Source organism: Aulonocara stuartgranti (assembly GCF_965226115.1).
Source record: "Aulonocara stuartgranti genome assembly, chromosome: 1".
Classification (NCBI taxonomy): Eukaryota; Metazoa; Chordata; class Actinopteri; order Cichliformes; family Cichlidae; genus Aulonocara; species Aulonocara stuartgranti.
This window is the reverse complement of record NC_138939.1, coordinates 6,578,185-6,601,926: the sequence shown is the minus strand read 5'-3', so window position 1 is coordinate 6,601,926 and position 23,742 is coordinate 6,578,185. Positions and strand designations below refer to the sequence as shown.

General features: G+C 40.1%; 1 protein-coding gene across 2 annotated transcripts; it reads left to right on the top strand.

Moving 5' to 3' along the window:
* Positions 1 to 156: 156 nt before the first annotated feature.
* eprs1 (glutamyl-prolyl-tRNA synthetase 1) lies at positions 157 to 23,706 on the top strand. Of its 2 annotated transcripts, XM_082528824.1 has the most exons (35): positions 157 to 344; positions 2,665 to 2,749; positions 2,868 to 2,967; positions 3,048 to 3,204; positions 3,317 to 3,453; positions 3,735 to 3,829; positions 3,912 to 4,038; positions 4,155 to 4,347; positions 4,452 to 4,623; positions 5,812 to 6,045; positions 6,131 to 6,215; positions 6,344 to 6,403; positions 10,064 to 10,174; positions 12,475 to 12,611; positions 12,702 to 12,909; positions 12,982 to 13,094; positions 13,197 to 13,314; positions 14,129 to 14,290; positions 14,460 to 14,627; positions 14,893 to 15,120; positions 15,999 to 16,202; positions 16,309 to 16,545; positions 16,624 to 16,889; positions 19,805 to 19,856; positions 19,941 to 20,150; positions 20,571 to 20,643; positions 20,760 to 20,839; positions 20,932 to 21,033; positions 21,130 to 21,285; positions 21,372 to 21,569; positions 21,708 to 21,881; positions 22,009 to 22,169; positions 22,365 to 22,443; positions 22,541 to 22,605; positions 22,729 to 23,706. In XM_082528824.1, exons 1-35 carry the CDS (start codon positions 302 to 304, stop codon positions 22,877 to 22,879), a joined length of 4,941 nt encoding a protein of 1,646 aa, XP_082384950.1. In that variant the 5' UTR covers positions 157 to 301; the 3' UTR covers positions 22,880 to 23,706. The 2 variants fall into 2 exon arrangements, with proteins under 2 accessions (XP_082384950.1, XP_082384951.1); XM_082528825.1 differs by lacking the exon at positions 14,893 to 15,120 and having other exon boundaries at positions 158 to 344.
* Positions 23,707 to 23,742: the final 36 nt, after the last annotated feature.

The window sequence follows — 23,742 nt, the reverse complement described above, 5'->3', positions numbered from 1 at the left end:
CTCTTGGTAAATCTTCATAGATTTTAACTAATCTAAATTGGTAAAAATGGAATTATGTGAAATAATTTGATTTGAACAACTGCATAGCAGACGATTGACCATTACAACCAGAAGAGGGCAGTAGTGTAACTCAAAGGGATGTCAGCTGCCGTAAATCGCAAAGAAAGGCGAAGAAGAACGACTCGGCTCGTTCTCTCTCCTGTGTCTGGAGTAGTGTTTTCTGTGCTGTGGACCTCTTGTACATGCCAGTTAACTTCAGCTGGGTCTCGTAACCACCTGTGTGGAAGCCGGATTTTGCAGTATGGCGTTAAATCTCACCATCAACACAAGCAATCCTCCTCTCGGTGAGTTACACCCTGAGATCCCCAAATAACGTGACTTTCTGCTATTAGCCGTGTGTGTGCATGAAAGGTTGCGAGTGACATCAGCTTTCTTACACCTATGTGTCATACTAAACTGGAAAATATATAATTATAATATCAAAAATCAGTCGTTGTGATGAATCTTGTTAAGACAGACATGAAGATGTGAAAAAAATAAGTTGGAGTTTTATTTTGTAATTAAAACGACTTATATTTTATCATTGTACACGACCCGAATTTAATAGCAGATGATATAAAGTGTTAAAATATCGTGAAATGAGTAGTAGCTCTTGTTTCAAATAAAATATGAAGTTAAGAGTGTGACTTCATCCATAAATCAATGGAGATTGGTGATCTGTAGATGCATACAAATACTAGCTAAGGCTAGCTAGCCAGTAGGCACTTCTGAAACCAAAACCACAACACGTGAACAGTTCACGAAATGTTCTTTTTGTTCAAAACAGCGGTTCTAACTCTTATCCACCTGCTTCCACTGTAACATCTACATATCATGAGTACACTACACATAAAAAGTCTTTTTGAACTTGGAAATGAAACACGTTGGTTGACACGTTGACATTAGCTAAAGACCGGCCGGTTAGCTCAGCTGGGCAGCTTTCGGTTTTTATAAGCTGCTGAAACTGAATGCATTGTGGCAGACCACTCTGACACGTTCAATCAACTGTGGAAAATAATTTATAGGGATTATTTTTGTGAAGTTATTTCCAAAAGCAAGCTAATGAAATGAATAGCGTTCATAATTGCTGAACAGCGCCCCTGTGTAGCTATTTTTTTTACTGAGCACAGCAGGCTGATGCAAGCCTCCTGAAACGTAGTAGTACTGGATGGGGATGATCACTCCTGCACTGTGTTCTTTCGGTTTTTTAGAAATGCAGGTGCTTGGAATGTATGCGAGGGCACAACAAATTCAGAGAGAAGCTTTCCTTTATAATGGTGATATGCCGGAATGCACCTGTAAACATACAGTTACAGCTGTACATACATGCATATTTATACAGAGCATGTATACACCAGCTGTAGACAGGCCAATATATCACTATATAAACCTTACAATAAAATCTGTAGGTATTTAGATACTTTCTTTACAGCTTTGCCTCTGTACATGAAAAAATCAAGATTGTGATTGAAGTTCAGACTTTCAGCTTTAGTTCAGGAGGTTTAACAAAAGCACTGGTTTGGGTTTATTGCTGTTTTTATACATAGTCCTCCATTTCTCAAAATTAGTTGGACAGGCACTTTTCATGGCCAGGTGAGGTCTGCTCTTTCATTATTCTATGACAAAGATAAGTACACAGTAAGTATCACTTATTTGTACTTCAAGAAGTTGGACTCTGTTGCCTTATCTAAAATCTGGAGGAAAGGGAGTACTATTTATATTTTACTGTATATACAGCGGACAATTAAGCTCTAAACCCTGCTCTTCTTTTGGTCTTTACAACTTACATCATTTTTAAGGACTTGTGTTCCACAGTATGAGCAGACACCCACCACACAGCTTTAGATTTTCTATGAATGTTAAGCCATTTTCCAAGGGAACCATGACTTTACAATATTCTACGAAACGGCGAGGGTCCACTTTCTGAATCACTCCGGTCAAACTGGCAGTAGGAATTGTATGTTGCAGTCACTAGTGAAGTGTGGTAAAAATCCTTAGAAAATATTCACGGTAGCTCTATGAATGTTTGGCATGCTCATCAAAAGATTACATCAGTTATTCAAAGGAACGTCACCTCTGTGTATGAAATGTTCAGCAACTCTGTCTCATGGGCTTGTTCAGTGTAGCAGATTACAGAATTTTGGGGGTTATCTATTTGAGTTCTTTACCAAGGCTTGTTATGAGCTCAGAAATAAAAATGAATTTTTATTGGCCTCCTAGATTAACTGTGGCATACTGTTACAATATTAATGTGAAATTGTGAGACCTGTAACACAACTAATAATGTAATTTTGTCTGTATGTGAGCTTATGCCATTGTTCGGTTTGTTTAGTTTGAAAACAAATGAAAAGAAATAAGCAGATAAAAGGTCTGGAGTTGAATGTGGATTCAGTACAAAAAGCGTTTGAAGCAGACTGAACTTAAGGTAGGTGTTGTGCAGAGTTACGGGAAAGATTGCAGCTTGCGTGCTTTGTGTCACTGGACCAGTTCACCTGGTTGTCAGATTTCATATCTGTTTGAGTGTGCAGGTATGCAGTGATCAAATTTGACTGTTTTTTGGAGCTGTGCTTTGGAGTGTGAGAGTAAAAACACTAAAAACACTGTGTTGTCTTGTCTGTCTTGCAGGGGCACTTCTGACAGCTGAACATGTGAAGAGCAGTGTGCAGGTATCAGTGGAGGAAGGCAAAGACACGCGGCTTCACATCTCAGAGTAGGTGCCACAATTATCGAGCTGCAGGTCGAGTTTAATTTACATGCTGTACAAAATAAGAGATGTGGAGTTTACATTAGTTTATCTCAACTGTCTCTTCTCATTTTCCTTCTCTCAGTTCAGTCCAGTTCAGCGATGACAACTCTATCTGTCGCTACTTGGCTCGGGTTGCTCCTGCTCTTGGCCTGTATGGATCCAACATGATGGAGCAGACTGAGGTGTGTATGTTTGTGCATATCTGTGATGTTTTGCAATTGTTCTGAATGCTCATTTAATTTTTTCTTCATGATGTCTTCAGGTTGACCACTGGCTGGAGTTTAGTGCTCGCAGTCTGTGTAATCAGCCAGATTTGACTGTGGCACTGGCTGAACTGGACAAGGCTCTCTCACTGCGGACCTTCCTGGTTGGGCATGCCCTCACCCTGGCTGATCTGTCTGTCTGGGCTGCTCTCAAAGGTCAGTAACATCCAGGATATAACAGCTTTTTTCTCTGACTGATTTTAGTGTGAAATATATGTAACTAAACATTTTAAAATCAGCACTACAGATTGTGACTCTTTATCCACAGATCATGGGGAATGGCCAAAGCAGGGCAAATCCTTTTCCCATGTCAGCCGCTGGTTCTTCTTCCTGAGCTCACAAGTTCCTTTCACTGCTGTAGGCAACAAGTACACCAGTAAGAAGGCTTCAATGAACAAAAACAAAGTAAGTGTTATTTTGTCAGTGTTCATTGTGGCAAACTATGATTGTAAAACTGGGTGAGCATGACCCGAATCCTTAACCTGAAGATGCAAAGAAAAAAGAATAGATGTTAATGTTTATAAAGCCACCAAACATGTTGTTTTTATCTCTTTAAACTAAACTGGTACATTAAACTTTGATGTTTGAATGTTTAATGCTTGATTATTATGTTTGTGACCCATGTAAGATTAAGATATAAATGCACTTTTTAATTCCATTCTTGACTGATTGTGTCATTTTCACAGTTGGAAGGGAAAAAGGCAGATGTCGGGAAGTTTGTGGAATTGCCAGGAGCTGAGATGGGCAAGGTGGTGGTTCGGTTCCCTCCTGAGGCCAGCGGGTACGACTTGAATCTGGAGTTTAGAAGAAACGTTTGTTAATTTACTAGCTTCCCTAACTTTTTCTCTGCCTCCCTTGGACAGATACCTGCACATCGGACATGCCAAGGCTGCCCTGCTCAACCAGCACTACCAGGTCACATTTAAAGGCAAGCTCATCATGCGCTTCGATGACACCAACCCTGAGAAGGAGAAGGAGGACTTTGAGAAGGTAAGATATTATTTATTTATTTATTTTGTTGTTACTTGGATAAATAAATATAATAACAAAAAAAACCATGAAGTGTAAGTTTTGTGTTCACATTTCTTTGCTGTGCTGCTCTTTAGGTGATCCTGGAAGATGTTGCCATGCTCCAGATCCGTCCAGACCAGTTCACTTACACCAGTGACCACTTTCCCACTATAATGAAGTTTGCAGAGAAGCTGCTTGCTGAGGGCAAAGCTTACATCGACAACACCCCACCTGAGCAGATGAAGCAGGAGAGGGAGCAGCGTGTTGAGTCCACCTGCAGAAACAATTGTACGGCTTAGGACGGGACGATGATGATGACCTGTCAGTGAATGCTGAAGCCTAGCAACATGTGATTTTTCTATACAACTCCTCTCTGTGTCTCTCTCTTGCAGCCGTGGAGCAGAACATGAAGATGTGGTCGGAGATGAAAGCGGGAACAGAGTACGGTCAGACATGCTGCATGAGGGCAAAGATTGACATGAACTCCAACAATGGCTGCATGAGAGACCCCACCCTCTACCGCTGCAAGAACGCAGCCCACCCTCGCACAGGAAACACCTACAAGTATGTGGCTTTATTCTATTATTAGTCTGAATTGTAGCATTTATATACACAGAATAAAAAGAAAAGCGTAGAAAGCAGAAATTAGCATTAACACGAACAGAGGAAGTCATGTTATTCAAAAACTGCTCTGGTATTAATAACAATTTTTATTTATTCCAGTAATCAAAATCCTAAAATTGATGAGGAATTAATCTCTAGTTTCTGTGGCATCCAAAATGTTGACTATAATTTGCACTTTTTCAATTTGTATTAAAGAAAATGTGTGTTGCATACTTGTCCTGTGATTTTGCATATTGTGTTGTAGGTTTATTTTAGTTGGTCAAATTGATCACTTTTGTTCTTTTTTTTTTCATTTTGCATTAACAAAAGAGAACAGCATGAAACCAAGGTTGTTGTTTTTTGTTTTTTTTGTTTGTTTGTTTTTTTAAATTTAAATACGTGGAAATTTCTGAGCTTTATTCACAGCCTTTGTAGTGGCTCTTCACATTTATCACTTATCTCATGAGGTCTGTCTAGATGTTAACTGTCCACCTGGTAAAAATGGAGACGCATGTTTTTTTTTGTTTGTTTGTTTTTTAGATGCATGCTAAAGTAACCAGCAATGCGCACTGACAAAAAACAAGCAATCATATAGAACTTGGCAATAAACGTAATCCATGCAGGGGTTTAACCCTTTTCATGCATGAATTCTGACAACCTCAATCAGGATTTTTTTTCTTAAGTATTTTTATTCATCTTTAGGCATGAAACAAAGATTTTTGAACTTCATTTTTTAAACATGTACTTTTCAAAGAGTTTTTTTTTACATATCCACTTAGGTGGATAACTGATGTGTATGGAGTGACACATCAGTGTCCAATGCAATGGTTTATGTGCAAGTATACCATCAACACTGACACAAATACAAGGAAAAAGCCTTTGAATAGCTGTCCACTGTAGTGACCGCTATGCGTGAAAAGGTTAAAATGTTTTCTAAAGTTGACTGGACCACTCAAGTTGAGTTAACGGGTTGGTCATTACAGCAGCAGTCGGTCAGTGAAGGCTTTATTGTTGAGCATAACAGAAGTCACTCTGAATTTGCTGTGTTTTTGTGTACCTTGGAACAAATCACGGCGTGTGTGTGTGGTAAAAATTGAGCACATTCAGATAATTAAGTTTGATAATACATCTCATCTTCTTTGCTTTCAGCATCTACCCAACATATGACTTTGCCTGCCCCATTGTGGACAGCTTAGAGGGCGTTACCCATGCTCTCAGGACCACTGAGTATCATGATCGTGATGAGCAGTTCTACTGGATAATCAATGCTCTGGGCCTCAGGAAGCCCTACGTCTGGGAGTACGCCAGACTCAACCTCAACAACACGGTGCTCTCCAAGAGGAAGCTCACCTGGTTTGTTGATCAGGGATATGTTGATGGATGGTGAGTTTGGCTTAGTTTGTTTTGCTTTTTATCTCTCTCTCCCTTTAAGTGCTCTTTTGACTTTTTTGGGGGTCTTGTCCTTCAGGGATGATCCTCGGTTCCCCACTGTCAGAGGAGTGCTGAGAAGAGGAATGACTGTGGAGGGTCTGAAGCAGTTCATAGCAGCCCAGGTGCATTTTAAAGAAGATGCAATAATCTGTGCTAAGTGAAAACCACAATGTTGATGCAAATGAGTACATTCTTAAATAAAAATGTGCTTTTTTTTTTCTATTTATTAATCCCTGTTTTTTTTCCCTAGGGTGGATCAAGGTCTGTGGTTAACATGGAGTGGGACAAGATCTGGGCCTTCAATAAGAAGGTACATTTAAAATTTTGTTATATTTCATCTGTGTCGAAATTTTTGTCAGTAGAACATTTAAAATGTTTCTGATCATGAATTTTAATCAGTTGTTGTTAAAGCCTGTTTAGCTTTGCTGCAGCAACACAAATAAATGTATTTATTGGGCTTATATGAGCACAGTGAACATAAGTTTGATATATTAAATTGCACACAAAATAACTTTATTTCCTGCTTTGTGAATTAGTTTTGGATTTTTCTTCAGTCAAAACCTGACTTATATGTTAGAGATGTCACGTGTGAGCATAGAGGTATAAGTGTAAATCTACCAGCGTTCAAGTATATGTAATGAATCTGTAGTAAAAAAACAGGCTCTGCAAATTCACTGCTGGCATGGCTTTGCTCTTTTCATTCTCTTAAATGCTTTCATTTGCCACCTCCTCTTCTGCCTCATTACCCCCAATCTCAGCCTGCTTATTAACCCCAATAACACAGAAAACCTGAAAAACCAAACTAGTTGCTTCATTTCACGTCCCACATATGTTGGTATTCATGATTTGATGTCCTCATTTTCAACTGTCTGGACGTCAGTGTTGCTTCCTCTGTGTGGTCTTCCTTGCTGGCACTTGCTGCTTCATCCCAGAGTCAGGAAGAAGGTGTGAACCATCAGTTTAAATGTAAAGAAAGTGAAAGCAGTTTTTTTTTTTTTTCTCAAAAAATAAACAAAAAACAAAGTCTGTTTTAAACGTATGACCTATACAAGGATTTATATTCAAGGGTGGTTAAATTCAACAGCTACCAATTGGCAGTGATCATGTCGCAGTGAGGTCGATTTAAAGACAGCTGTCTCTGTTTTTGCAAAGGTCTCATGTGCATGTTCAACTAACCAGCTGCTCCTTGCAGTTGTCAGATAGTTACATTATTCTCATAAACTTTCTTCATGCTAGCAAGGGGATGTTTTAAGGTGGCTGTTTTTTTTTTTTGTTTGTTTTTTTTTAACAGGTATTTAAGAGATGAGTTTTGTCTAATTCTATTCTGCTAATCAAGACTTTGTAACTGTGAGCAGCTGTCTGCTTTTAATTCACCTTTTATTTTCCTTTTATTATATAAATCTTCAAATATGGAGCTTTTTAACAGACAGTTTACTCACCAGTGCCTCGTACTGTTCCTACCATTCCATCCTAGTGTCTTTGCAGGCATTTGGGTTTGAAAGCATTTGATTTAGATTTACTTATTTACTTATGTTTTAAGCTCAACCAAAATCAAGTTAGAAATAGGGCATTAATGGCCAACACAATAATGAGTTGTAATGATAATGATAATAGTAATAATAATAATTGTTACCTGTTACATATTTGTTAATGATCACTTTCATTTTTGTTTTGGACCACATGAATCTCAGTGAATGTGATTCCACTGTGTGCTTTAGTCTTATGTGCCAGAACAGGTTAGGTCAGTTTTTAGGAACTTTACACTGTTGGTCTGTTTGACAAGGCTAAAATATTTTCCTGTTGTTGAAGTAATATACCTGCCATTTTTAGGCGTTTTTGAATAGTAGCCATTTTTCCACATTGTGTAAAATCAAAACATGACTTCAAAGCTGATTTCTAGGTGTGTATTGTATCTTTGGACTGTACTGCAGTGGTTTTAAAGGGTTAATAATCCAATATAATCCTTATTCATCTTAAACTCGACCATTATGTAGCTAATCAATTCACCCACGGTAGCTCTTGACCCTCCATTAAATAAGCTTTATTCTGATTTCTGTTAATAAGGGCAGCCAGAATTTAACAGCATGTGGGAGGAGCTTTTATGCTGACAGCAAACTGATGACCATATTAGCAATATCCACAATTACTGACATCATAGAGACACATGCTTAATGGCTCATCCACCACTGGTAGATAAAACAAGGCAGAATAAGTCTTCTTTTATTGAATGTAATGGATAATTACACCAAGCTTAGTGAAATAAAGTAGGCTCCATATTAGTTTATTCTTTAGTTGCTTAATTACTCTCATCACTCAGCTTTCACTTCCTCTTCTGCTTCCCCTGTTTTGATTTCCCTGTCGTCCATTTGAAAAAATTATAATTCACTATTTTATTCATACATGCATTTGTGGTCAGGGCGTTGGACGTTGACATAAGACACAAACCAAATCAGGAGAGTGTAACAAAGCAGCAAGGATAAGTTCTGTGAATGGATCATTCTGTGTAAATGTGTCTGTCTCTTCCTCTCTCTCTTCCTCTATCGTATCTGACATTAAACAGCATCTCACTCTTCTGTTTCCAAGCTGCCCGTTAGCTGTCTGAAGGTACTCCTCCACCTCCTGCTCCTCCTGCTCTTCCTCATTGTCACTCTCCCTGCTTCCATCATGTGCTGGTTAATCTGAAAGCCCGCCAATGGCTTGCGCTATTTTACCAGCCCAAACAATAGGATTCCAAACAATAGGTTGGCACAATGCAACAGACAATTTTAAGTCAATACAAAATAAGGTTTTTAAAATAGTGGTTATTTAGGGTCACGTGACTGTTGGCTTCCCTTCCCAAACATTCTGAGTAAAGTAAATATGGTTGTTTTTATTCTATACATGTTTACACAGATTGAACAAATGTCAAATCTAAAGCATATTCATTGAAGATACAGGAAATGCTTCAATATATTCCATATTAACTGCCCTGAAAGGCAGTTTGTCTTTATCTTCCTATGAATCTGTTGTCTCTTTTTCATCCTTTACGCCACTTCAGTTTTATTTATGTATTTTTTGTGATGAAGAAGTTGCCCTTTCATATAGTTAATCATGCATTACTGAGTGAGAACACCCAAGTCTTTAATTTGTGAACAGGTCACAGGTCTTCCAGTGGCAGATTCATAAAATGGTACATATTGGTAAGACAATTTGTAAAGGGCTTCATACAGAATGTGTATGAGATCTTAATTTTTATGAAAATAATATGTGAATTGTTACCCTGACAACTTTCAAAACCATGTTTTGTTTTGGTTTTTTTTGCTTTTTTCTCCCCATTTTAAGATTACATTCAAGCCCACAAGGGCTGATATTCTAATCAACCAAAGTTGTTGATCTTTAACATAGTAAACTTGCATCAGAGAAACCCGTGTGCCACTGAAGCACATCAGTGATGGTTGCAACTTTTCTGAATGTTTTTGTTATATTAAAAAAGATTTTTTTAAATAGACAAAATGACTTGAAACTTTTTAGCAGTAGTATCTGTGAGAAATGGTGACTTTTATGACTAGATCTTCAATAAATAACTTTGTGGAACAACATGAAAAGTGTGTGTACGATACGTTATAATCAGTTATGAAAACGTTTTTTCAAATCCTTCAGTTGTCATTTACATCCAGGCTGGCTGGTAAAATAGTGGAAGCGGATAGCGACTAAGTAAGCAGCTGAATAAAAGCTTGTTTCCCAACTTGCATACAGTCATTATTCACTCTTGAAATCATCTTTTTTTTTCCTCCTCTGGCTTAGTTTTATTTATCGCTTACTGAGCTGAAGCGTCTCTGTCCAGATTTTTGTTTCTTTTTGGAGAAGCCTTCAAAGTTGCATCATATTTTGCTTTTTTCTTGCATTACTCAGCTTTTTGTATGTGAAGTGCAGATTTTTCTTTTACTGACCTCTGCGTGTGTGTATGTGTCTCTCTCTGTTGGTGTTTTAGGTTATAGACCCGGTAGCTCCCAGGTACACAGCTCTATCCAGCTCCTATGTGGTGCCAGTGTCTGTCCCAGAGGCTACAGAGGAGATGAAGGAAATTGCCAAACATCCCAAGGTTTGAGGGGATTTTTTTGTTTTGTTTTTAACAGCTTGCCGCCAATTTTGATTACTTACATATTTTTGTCCAGTTTGTCCCATCAAAACAGCTGTCATTTAAATCTCATTGTAACTGATTTTTAGGGGTGCAACGATATTCGTATCGATATTGAACCGTTCGATACAGTGCTTTCGGTTCAGTACGGCTATGTATCGAACAATACAACATTTGTAATTTATTTTATCAACTTTCCTTCCGACGATGCTGTCTGTGTTGAGCGCTCAGTGAATCTGCGTTAGACTACTCCGCCTAGGCTGCACTGTCCAGCGCAGATCCACTGAGCGCTCAACACAGACAGCATAGTCAGAAGGAAGAGCGCAGGGCAAGCTAGCAAGACACATGGACCTCCCCCACCCTCATTCAGATCTGGCGTTTGGAATTATTTTGGTTTTCATGTGTATGACCCTGAAGGTAAGCGAGTCATGGACTAAAGTAAAACAGTATGTTGGATGTGCCATGCAATGCTCAATTACATGGGTGGGAACTAGTGTGTTAGCGCAGTTAGCTCGTTAACGTGTTGGCCGTCTAGCCCCACACACGGGGCGATCGGCGGTAGCTCGTTAACGGAGATTTGCCGTGTTGTGGCTTAAGGTAATTTCAACGAGATTAACCTGAAAGCACTAGTGGGAACACAACGAATATGACTGCACATTTACGCAGACATCATCCTAGTGCAAAGACAAAAACAACAAGCATGCTACTAACTTTAGCCGAGTCATTTAGACAGCTGTTAGCACATGATTCTCCTTATGCTGCTGAGAATATAGCCCAGAAGAAGCGGATAGTATAGCTTTTATTTTGGAAAGAGCCATTTCTCTGTAATAAACTCTCTTTTCCAAAGATGAGTGATTCCTCAATCAGATACAGGGCTTGCAATATCGCTAGCCCGACGTCCTGGAGCTAGCGATTTTTTTCAGTCGGGCTACCAAAATCTATCTCTGCCCTGCCCGTCGGGCTATTGTAGGAAGGAAAAATATATGTCAATGCTTTTGCATTCTTTCAGAAATGTAGCTGGGTAATTATGTCATTGGCATCTGTGAGCCACTGTCAATATGTGACATATTGAAATCGCGTTTGAATTTGCGCTTGTTTTTTTGCTTTCACTTTGCAATCGCGCGACAGTACTGATTGGTGAGTGATGATAATTTGTGCACCAATTCCTCTGACATCGTCTTATTAATCGTTAGCTTACTATGCAAACATGACAAGTGAAATCTCCTGCAGCTTAAACATGTGAGAGGTTGATCGCGCAGAGAATCGCTGAGCTTATGTGAGTCCGTGTGTAAAAGCATTTCAGTTCTGCTGAGCCAAATAAGACAGGTCAGGGCAGGGCCGGCCCGTGGCATAGGCAGTATAGGCAAATGCTAAGGGCGCCGTCCATCAGGGGGCGCCACGCCAGTGCCACAAATGTTGAAAAAAAAAAAAGTTGGTACTATTATTTCTAAATACAAAAAATAATCCCACGTTAATTAAAATGCAAAGTAAAGCTTATTTAATAGAAATATTATTTGTTACAACATTACACTACACTGCTGATGTAGGGGGGCGCCACCTAAAATCTTGCCTAGGGCGCCAGATTGGTTAGGGCCGTTTCTGGGTCAGGGTGAAGAAGTGACAGCCAAAGAAAAGCTTACCACAAAACGGAGAAGTTATGACAAATCAGACTATAAGGCAAAAAGAAAGTGCAGCTTTATGGTTTCATGGACAAAAGAATTTCTGTGGCTGCAATATGACGAGCTATATAACCAGGGCTGCACATAAGTGGTCCGCAGGTGTGCATTCGCTGTCAAAATAAAAAACACGCACAAGGGTTAGGGTTAAATTTAAAAACTGTACTTTTGAGTTAAAATATATATTTATAATTTTAATAAATGACAAATTAAAAAGGCATGAACATTTTTTTTGTATCGAAAAAATATCGAACCGTGACACCAAAGTATCGAACCGAACCGAACCGTGAATTTTGTGTATCGTTGCACCCGTACTGATTTTATTCCTAAAAATCTTTTTAGCTCTAACATGTCTTGTGTTACTCTCTTTTGGGAAGAGCACCTTGGTTTTTAGCTGAAACATCTCCGTTAATAGCATTCAGCATCTTTTGCTATAAGGACTGACTCTCCCTTACTTGAAAACCAGCCACTCCAGGAACTGCAGTTTATGTCACTTGACTATAGCATGAGTCAGTTCACTGATGCATACTTACCAATGTAGCTTTGCTGCAGTGCTACTGAGCTGATGCCATTTCTGTGCCTATCTAGAATGCCGAGGTTGGGATGAAGGAGGTTTGGTATGGTCCTAGAGTTCTGATTGAAGGAGCCGATGCTGAGACTTTCACAGAGGGAGAGACGGTTACTTTTATCAACTGGGGCAACCTCATCATCACCAAGATCAACAAGTATGACCATCGTTTAGATGATCTGTATTTCTTTTAAGAATCAGAATTCCCTCTGATCTGTTCATGCTGTCGCCCTTTCTTATCACTTAGAGGGGCTGATGGAAAGGTTTTGTCCATGAAGGCAAGCTTGAATCTGGACAACAAAGACTACAAGAAGACAACAAAGATCACTTGGCTGGCTGAAACAAACAATTCCCTCCCGGTGCCAGCCATCTGCGTCAACTATCAACCACTCATCTCCAAAGCTGTCATCACCAAAGACGACAACTTCAAGGACTACATTAATAAACATAGCAAGGTCAGTTATTTGCTCTGTGTGTGCATTATACTGCATGGATGTGGTTATTTTATTATCTGTTTTTGATCTCAGTTGGAAGAAAAGATGCTTGGTGACCCCTGTTTGAAGAACCTGAAGAAAGGTGACATCATCCAGCTCCAGAGGCGGGGCTTCTACATCTGTGACCAGCCTTATGAGCCACTCAGGTAAAGAAGTGGAAACCCGAATCTGCTCAGTACCAAAACACCTTTTGGGCATGTATCCATTTTTTTGTATTACTGTTTTATTAACTGGGGTTGTGTCTGCAGTCCCAACAGCTGTAAGGAGAGTCCTTGTGTGCTCATCTACATTCCAGATGGCCACACTAAGGAGATGCCAACAGCTGGATCCAAGGAAAAGAGCAAGACTCAGGCTTCTGACAACACAGTGAGTATTCAGTAAGGGGTTTGCAATTATACGCCTAATGGTCCTGTATGAAAGACATAAAGTCATCTGAATTACTTAAAGTTTGCTCTGATGTTTGCGTTGGATGTACTAAGACGGAAACAAAAAGCACAGTACAATTAGTGGCAGTAGCAGGAACCTACCCTGTGAATCCTAACTGGTTTAACCAGTAAAGCAAATGCTAGACTAATAATAGGTGAAAACTAAACAAGGTTCAGGCCCAGTTTGAAAGCTACCAGTCGGCCTTTTATATTATTATTTGTTATTGCCTGAAAACCGACAGCTTCTAGCTTAAAAGTTGAATATTAGTGAAAAGCTAGCCTCCTTCTATTATACTTGTTGGTCACACAGCGTGTGAAGGATTTTATTCTGGGAATTTTATGTGGATTTTATTCATTCCTACTTTTGAAGAGAATGTATTGTGTGTGTGTGTTTATGTCCTAGTGTGTATATACACCAAAGGAAAGTCAAACCTACCTGTCTTAATTATTATGGATAAAAGATAAATGGATGGTTATCTGCTAAAACTATTAAGTCATAATACTTTTCTGGTTCTTTACTTCTTCAGAGTTTTATCACGTGTTCTTTTTTTATTGTTAGCAACAGTAGGCTAACGATATTTATGTTTGTAGCGTCTTTCTAAAAATAAAAGTAAATAAATAAAATTCCCTGGCATCTAGGGCCTTCAGGGCATCAGCTTAGCATGCAAGCTTGGAATAAAATGGGATAAAAATGTGAGACATCTTGGATAAACTGGTAACTGACAGTTTCTTCATCTTCATCTCTGTTGTATAAGCCTGCCAGCCCTGCCAAGGCTCCTAAAACCTCTGTGCCAGCCCCAGCAGCTGACCTGTTCTCAAGCATTGTAGCACAGGGCGAAGCTGTCCGCCTGCTCAAAGCTGCCAAAGCTCCCAAGGATGAAGTGGACAAGGCTGTTAAGCAGCTGCTTTCTCTAAAGGTATGCTGGCTTTAAATAAAAGTATTATAAAGATAAAGACATGTGCTGAAGTGATCCTTCTGGCAAATATTAAATCCAAATTCTCTTGAAATTGTCAGGAGTTGATGTTCAAAAAGGGCTTTGCTTGAAAAAAAAAATACTGACAGTCTCATCTGTTCTTTATCTGCAGGAGCAGTTTAAGCAGCAAACCGGTGTGGAATACAAGCCAGGCATGGCTCCTCCAGCCTCAACGCCAGCCCCATCTACCTCTTCCTCAGACTCAACGTCCTGTCCATACAGTCGTGTTGTCCAGCAGGGTGAGCTGGTCAGGAAATTGAAAGCAGAGCAAGCACCAAAGGTAAAGGGCATTTTCCAATCCATAGTCACATCCTCATCTGTTTGTCAGATCTTCGTTTTATGCCCCACGTTGTTTGTCCGCTCGTTTTTTGTGTCCCATCTCATATCCGCTGAATTCGTGCGTCAAAAATCACTTGTCTGGTCCTTCCCTTGTGATGTCCCACAACATTTGTCCAGTGACCGTTCCACCTCCTCGTGCCATTTGCATGACAGTCAAGCTTATTCTGAAATACCCATTACTATAAGATCACTTTTAATGGTACCAGGACCAGATTGACGCTGCAGTAAAGCAGCTCCTCGCTCTCAAGGCAGAGTTTAAAAAGCTCACCGGTCAGGATTATAAACCAGGGATGGCCACACCCGCCCCCTCTGCTTCATCTCCCGTGACTGCCACCTCTTCTTCCTTGCCACCTTCTTCTTCTTCGGGCCTGTATGAACATGTTGCACAGCAAGGAGAAGTAGTGAGGAAACTGAAGTCGGAAAAAGCCCCCAAGGTATTCAAATGCATGATGAATACAGACAGTAGAAAAATTCCTGCCTTATTCATATGCCACATTCCGGTCACCTCGGAAATCGGATGTCAGAAATTTGGAGTTACTTAGTCTGAAACCACTAATACTTATTAATGTTACTCAGACACACACACAAGTGTTAAAATAAACAATCCATCCTATCATGGCTTCAGTGCCGAACCAGTTAGATTTATTCTTGGAAACATTACGTGGTTCCTGGTAACAGGGCTGGTACAGATAATTGTACGTTTGATTATTTCTTATTTTGGCATGAATTATGTGTCACCACTTAAAAAAAGAAAGAAAGAAAGAAAGAAAGAAAGAAAAAAATTACTTCTCTGACTCTTCTTACAAATACCCTAGTTGAAAGTGCTTTGTCTTTATTTGCACACATTTTCTGCACTACTTTAACTTTGTTTTAGGGTTTTAAATTAATTTTGCAGTAAATGTTCCGTATCGGCATGTGCTTAACATACTTGTTTCACACAATTATAACAGTGCTTATATTAAAAATGTGTGTGTATTTGCTTTATTACTATTACCAAATTATCTATTTTCTCTAACTGCTGTCTGCGAGAGGGTAATCCAGAGGGATTGTACTGATCAGAGTGATAGCTGAACACAAGGCTATAGGCAAAAACTGCTAAATGTCTGAATTAACATCAAAAATGCATGACCAATCTTAGGTAATACAATGATCTGACACCTGATAGAAAAAAAAAAAACTGATTGCTGTCGCCAGCATGTAAATTGTGGGAAAACAATATTCACCATGCACTGGAATGGGAATATTTTTACCCACAAAAATCCTAAACATCGTAATAAATTGGGTTACAGTTTCCTTGTTTCATCTTCTTCAGGACCAGCTTGATGCAGCAGTGAAACAGCTGCTTGCTTTGAAGGAAGAGTACAAACGTATCACAGGCCAGGAGTATAAGCCTGGAGCGGCCCCACCTCAGAAAGCACCCGCTCCAGTCCAGAATGGCTCCACCAATGACCTCTATGAGAAGGTCGCTGAACAAGGAGAACTGGTCAGAAAACTGAAGGCTGAAAAAGCTCCTAAGGTGAGATTTTACCATTTGCCTAAATTTTTGAGGCTCTGTAGCTTTCAGTAGTCCTTGAGGTGTTGACTTTGACTTGATGTTTCTCCTTCCATTGGTTCTTTTTCAGGATCAAGTAGATGCTGCAGTGAAGCAGTTGCTGGCTCTGAAGGCAGAGTACAAACAGAATACTGGAAAAGATTACAAACCGGGATTACAAGCCCCAGCTACCCCTGCCCAGACCCAAACCCAGGCCAGCTCAGCCTCCACTCAGTCTAACTCCTCTCTTCAGGCTCAGGAGCTGTTCTCACAGGTGTCCCAGCAGGGAGACCTGGTGAGGAAGCTAAAGTCTGAGAAGGCCCCCAAGGTAAGAACTTACAGAGTGGTATTAAATACAACTAAAATTGCACAGACATAAACATAAACAATCACATCTCCTTTTTAGGACCAGGTGGACGAAGCTGTGAAGACTCTACTGGACCTGAAGAGCAAGTACAAGACTCTCACTGGACAAGACTACAAACCAGTGGCTGCTGCTGGTGGTACAGGAGGAGAGGACAAAAACCGCAAGGAGAAGGAGAACAAGTCTGAGAAACAGGGTGGAGGAGGAGGAGGGAAGAAGGGTAAAGGAGACAAAGGAGGCCAGAGCAAGGAGTCCTCCGGAGGAGCAGGAGGTGCAGGAGAGGGTCAAGGACCCAAGAAACAGACACGGTGAGAGACTGGAAGTACTCCTTCACCCATCTCTCTTCACATATTTCCAAATGCAGATGAACTAGCTCGGGCTTAAATTTAGATTTCAATTTTCAGCTAACACAGTTTTTGGTTTAAAATGGGTCTCCATAACAACAACTCTGATATGATTTCAGCTAAAATGATAATCCTTTTTACATGCAATACCATGAACATTGAATATTGAGGAACATAGTAGTATTTTACTGTTTGCATTGCATACAAGTTATTGTTTGTCTTTGGGTTTTCAACACATTAAAATGTGTTCTTTGGGTACATGTGACTGTGATGAATGGGGGAAACATTTATTGGGGAAGAAAGCAGATTATTGTAAAAGAAATAGCACAGCTGTCTGTAGTTGGTTGTCCTTGAATTTGCTGAAAATTGACAATAAATGGAGAGTTAAATTAAAGCATTTACACTTGGTCACATTCTCATACATCTGATTTGAGCTCATTAGAATATGCACGGTTTAGTAAACATATATTTGAATGTTTAACATGAAACCCCCAGCAGGTGATGGAGGTTGTACTCCAATGAGTAGTACATTTTAAGCAGGACTGTTGTTGGTATGAACACCACCAGCTTCCTGTCAGGTGTCTTGTCTTAGAACAATAAACACACACACACACACACACACACACTCACACTCACGCACAGGTATTTGGGTGTGTTGATTTGGAAACCGAAGATGGTTGAAGCACAAGCCTATGCTGCTGTTTCTTACCGACTGAGGAGGGTTTTTGAAATCAGATTCGGTGAGTCTGACGTGGTTGCTTTTTCCTGCATATTCAGTGCCTGTTGTGTGCTAAAATTACTGGCTTTAAGATGGTGCTACATTACTAATTTTTTTAATATTCATGATTTAGCCGTTTGTCAAGAGAGGGCACTGTTGCCATGGTTGGTCCAGATTGAAATATCTGTTTTCTATGATCACCACAGCATCAAGAGGTTGATATTTTTGGCTTTTAGTGAATCATCTTGACAACTACCGGATGTATAGTGATGGAATTTGTTGTAATAATATAATAATTATAGGTTCTGTCTGAATTTGCGCCTTGTTTACTGTATAATACACTACATTTAATGTGCCTAGAAGTTATCCAATAAAACAAATGGTACATGTCTAAATATAGGGAGTGGTAAATAAGGGGCTAGGGCAGGGGTCTGCAACCTTTTACACCCAAAGAGCCACTTGGACCCGGTTTCCACGCAAAAGAAAACACTGGGAGCCGCAAATACTTTTTGAAATCTAAAGTGAAGATAACGCTGTATATATTGTTTTTTTGTTTTTTTTTGTCCTTTATGCTTTGTGTGAACAACTAAAGTAAGTAAAGTTTATTTATTAAGCGCTTTTCACAGACAGGCAGTCACAAAGCGCTGTACACAAATATTAAAATAAACAATACAATCAATAGGCATTATACACAATGTAAAAGATCAAATGTACATAATGTAAAGAATATAAAATACGTAGATCAACAAAAGGCTTGTATGAACAGAAAAGTTTTTAACTGCTTTTTAAAAGAATCCACAGAGCAACTAAGGTGTGTTGCTTATGAAATTCATGAAGTGCTACAGAGAAAATTACATTTATTTATGTAATTAACACATTTTGAACTCTTAAAGAAAGATAACAAAAGGAAAGACACCCAGCTGAACTAAAATGATCCATGTAGGAAACAAACTGTTGTGAGCCGCCACCCTTATATCGCCTTTGGGCTTTTGGAGCCTTGACCTGACTTTTAAAAAGTAATTGGGGAAAAAAAGCACTATGCTGCTAAAAAAAAAATAGATATTTGCAAAATTCTGCCTAAATATGTATTTTACCTGGTTAATGTGTGTGGCGGGGCGTGGTCTGCAGCGCCGCTGCAGGGGAGGCGGACGCACCTGAGCGGCACCCGCAATCGCGCCTCACTGCCTTAAAGTCTGTGCTCTCTCTGCTGTTGTGTTGAACTAAACACAAATAAAATACACTTCAGCTAAATACTTCTAATTTATTTTCCCAAACCACCCGGAGCCGCAGGTTGCCGACCCCTGGGCTAGGGGGAGAGTTAACTCCTTAACGCCTGGTGCATCATTTTTGATGCACCCAAACAATACATATTTACAATACATATTACTTAAAAATGTAATAAATGGCAAACATGATACAAATAAAAATGTTTAAAATTCTCCTGTATGTAAAATATTGTCTTTTTTTTTTCAATTGCCATATGGTTCAATAAAAGCTACATTTTTAAATAAGTTGCATTTTCTAGCAATTGTTTCCTGACACTCTGACACTCCCCTCAGCCTGAGCAGTGTTTTGTGTTTAGGATTACTAAATGCTAACCCACTGAATTAATGCTTACCATGTTGGCATGCTAAAGTTCTAGACTGAGTACAAAGCCTTGATACTAACATGGTTTTAGACTCGTAGTCTTGTTTTTGGCACTTTTGTTTTTGCACACTTGAAGCTGTCAGTTGGAGACCTGCTGGGAGAGAAAAGGGTTTATATACGTCTATATGGATATATAGAAAGTAGATTTTGTTCCTCAGGCAGTAAAAGTGTCATTGTGCCAAAAAAAAAGGATTATCATTTTGCCCTCATGCTCCAGCTCTGTTTTGTCAGTTAGCTTTAGAAATACAGTTTGCTTTAAGCAGCATGATGGACTTGACTTGAAATTGCAGTCATTACTCTTGTGTTTGTGCACTCAGGAGCAGTGATCACTAACCAAGAATTACCCGATTGTTGTGTTCGTGTTTCTCTGTCAGTGCTTCATCACCGCTTTCTCAAATTTGTGAAGAAAATAAATGAAATTCTGTCGAAGAAACACATGATTAACAATAAATTGTGCTTAAAAGACCTATGAAATGTTTCTATAACTCTTACTCATTTGTATATCTCCTGTCAGGTTGGGTCTGGAAGCCAAAAAAGAGGAGAACCTGGCTGACTGGTACTCTCAGGTGAGTATCACCCTTTACTCCAACAGCACAATTTGCTATGTCAGTCAAAATCTTCTGTTAATATTCCTCTCTTGTCCTCCTCAGGTCATCACTAAAGCTGAGATGATTGAGTACTATGACGTCAGCGGTTGCTATGTGCTGCGACCCTGGGCTTTCTCAATCTGGGAGTCTATTAAAGACTTCTTTGACAAGGAAATTAAGAAACTGGGTGTGGAGAACTGCTACTTCCCTATGTTTGTCTCTCAGGCAGCCTTGGAGAAGGAGAAGTCCCACATTGCAGACTTTGCTCCAGAGGTAAATGAGACTTTGCACGGACATCTTCTGATGTTTACAAAAAGCAAACTGGGTAACATAAATTAAAGAAATAGGCAACTACAAGAAATCATAATGATATGCTCGCGCATGCATTTATGGATCAAGCACAGTCTTGATCCATAAATGGGACTCTGCCATTATTTTTATGGTCTTCCGTCATTTATATCCTAGTGATGTCAGGAGGTTAATTGAAAGGTTCAAGTCCTAACATTTAAGGTGGCTGTCGTAAAAATTCTCTCAGCAGGTCAAAACAGTCAGTCCTAGCTGCCCAAACAGACGAGTGCTCTTTACAGAAAGAGCGTGTATGAGATAATCATACAAATAAAACTAGTAGTAAAAATATAGAACTGTAAATGTGCAATATCCTGTTATTACAGTTTTGGTTTCCCCTTTTTTAAGGTTGCTTGGGTAACTCGGTCAGGAAAGACTGAGCTTGCAGAGCCCATCGCTGTCAGACCCACCAGTGAAACAGGTCTGAACCACAGCTCTTTGGCTAACATAAAGCTATGCAGACTCACATTCAGCATATCAATTTGAAAACATTTAACATTGTTCCTAACCCCATTTATCTCTCTTTATTCACCTCAGTGATGTATCCAGCCTATGCAAAGTGGGTCCAGTCTCACAGAGACCTGCCAATCAAACTCAACCAGTGGTGTAACGTTGTGGTCAGTGTTCCCTTCTTTTCTTTAGTTAATGGTTGCAAGATTGCTCATGGAAGAGCACCCAGTTTAGTGTGCATCTCTTCTCCATTGTATAGAGATGGGAGTTCAAACATCCCCAGCCTTTCCTGAGGACAAGAGAGTTCCTGTGGCAAGAGGGACACACAGCATTTGCCACAAAGGAGGAGGCAGCTGAGGAGGTAATATACATGACAGAATGTAAAACAGTCGTACCTAGGCAGACATGTTCGAGTACAGTTTTTCTGGAAGGCTGTTTATGCGTCATCTGTATGCAGGTTCTGCAAATCCTGGATCTATATGCCAGGGTGTATGAGGAGCTAATGGCCATCCCTGTGGTAAAAGGGAGGAAGACTGAGAAGGAGAAATTTGCAGGAGGAGATTACACAACAACCGTGGAGGCATTCATCTCTGCCAGCGGCCGAGCCATTCAGGTAACACACTGGCTTTATTCTCTCAATCCTCTTACTCAAGTAAGCAAGTAAACATTGCATTGAAGCAAGAGTCCCCTTTTCCTCAGGGTGCCACGTCCCACCATCTGGGCCAGAACTTCTCCAAGATGTTTGAGATTGTGTTTGAGGACCCCAAGAGGCCGGGCGAGAAGCAGCTGGCTTTCCAGAACTCGTGGGGAATCACAACCAGGACCATCGGTGTTCTCGCCATGGTCCACGGAGATAACATGGGACTCGTGCTGCCACCCAGAGTGGCTTGCCTCCAGGTGAACACTCAGTCACATGTACACATGGGATTTTATTTTTGTAACAGATGAAGATGTTAAGGTCCTTTTTTTAATTCTATTATATTGATGTAAATGATGCTGCAACAGCCAGTCTAAGATTTCTCTTTCCTTTCCCAGGTTGTCATCATTCCTTGTGGGATCACCGCAACCTTGCCAGAGCAGGAGAAGGAGGTGCTGTTGGCTCAGTGCACCAAATACCTGAAAAGGCTGCAGGAGGCTGGTATCAGGGTGAAGTCTGACCTCCGAGACAATTACTCACCTGGCTGGAAGTTCAACCACTGGGAACTCAAGGTCATTAACAACATGATCATAATCCTTATTATAGTTTTAACCTGATGCAGAGGATATTAATTGGAAAAAAACAGATGTCAGTTTGGTTTCTGACTCCTTGTTCTGTATGCTGGGGTCTCTCATCCAGGGAGTGCCTATCCGACTGGAAGTGGGCCCTAAAGACATGCAGCAGAAGCAGTGTGTCGCAGTGAGGAGAGACTCAGGAGCAAAGGTGACAATACCAGAGGCTGAAGTGGAGAAGAATCTGCTCAACATGCTGGAGGACATCCAGAACAGCCTGTTCAAAAAGTATGTTATACTTACTACACTGAGGTTTTGTTACAAATGGACACATCCCCAGTCGAGGACAGTTCTACCACAGGGCTTTTTGTTAGAGGATTTAATAATTGATACAAGTGTCAAAGTTAAAATATAAATAAGTGTACACAGATTCTGTGAGATTACATGGTGTCTGTAAACACTTGGTTAATGTCTATTTGTCAGAGCTTCAGATGATCTGAAGAGTCACATGGTGGCTGCAGACACAATGGAGCAGTTCCAGAAAGAGTTGGACCAGGGCAAGGTGAGTAACACAAACAAGCCACAACAGCTCAGACATCTCACCGTCTTTCCTCATCAGAATAAATAATTGATCTCATATATTTTCCTTTGCTTGATAGATTGTCCAGATCCCATTCTGTGGAGGAATTGAATGCGAGGACTGGATCAAGAAAATCACTGCTAAGTAAGTCTGACATATTGGTATTGTATACATAATGTTTCCTGTGATTTCCCCCACAGTTTGCTTGTTGTGCTCAGAGTGCTTAATTTCCACCACTGAAGGACTATTTGCTTGATCTTTTTTTAGGGACCAGGACCTGGAGCCTGGTGCTCCGTCCATGGGAGCCAAGAGTCTCTGTATCCCATTCACTCCTCTGAAGACCCTCCAACCTGGACAAAAGTGTGTCAGCGGCAAGGAGCCGGCCCAGTACTACACTCTGTTTGGACGTAGTTACTGAGCACCTGCTCTTCTGGGGCAAGAGAATAAGCATCTTAGTAGAAAAGGGCTTTCCCACCTTCTCTGTAACTGTTTTTCCTTCTTGGTGTTTAACTTAAGTGAGGTGACTAAACTTTGGGATTCAGGAAGGGAACATGCTCTCTTTGTTTTGTTTTGGGTTTTTAAAAAAAACAAAAACATGTCATCATTGTTACAACACTTTGGAAATGGAGCGGAGACAAGAGATGTTTACTCTTATAGCCGTTAATATCTAAATTGTTGATTATCCTCTAAAGGGCCTGTCAGAAAGAGACTCGCTGTCCAGAGGGGGGGACACAAGAATGGAAATGGCCAGGAGTTAGGCAGGTGTGTCAGCATCAAACATCTGATGAGTGAAAGCAACAATTGTACTTTAAAACCACTTTCTTGAATACTTTTCAAACTCCATACCTAAAATGCAAGATTTTCTGTACTTGAAAATTGATGAATTAAGGATGTTTGGCCTTTTTGTAAAACTCTCAAAGGAGAATGTTACTGATGGGGAGGGGAAATCCTGAGAACTACAATGTCTCTTTGCCTGGCAACAGCCCCATCTCCCTCACAGCCAGACTATCTCAGGAACTCTGCAAGCACTCTTGCGGTTTTGCAGTTTTGTCAGCCCTGCTCTGTCTGTATGGTTACAGTATGTGGCTTTATATTTAACGGCTTAAAAAAAATCTCTTATCCCCCTGAGCCAAATGGTGCAGCTGTGATGAACCATGTGTATTGTCAATATCGCCTTCTGTCTCTTCTCTCACATGAAAGATCTCTGCTGCCTGTCTAAAATAAAGTAATTTCCATGGCAAACTATCCAGTGTATGTGTGTGGTTATGTTTTGTTATTGTT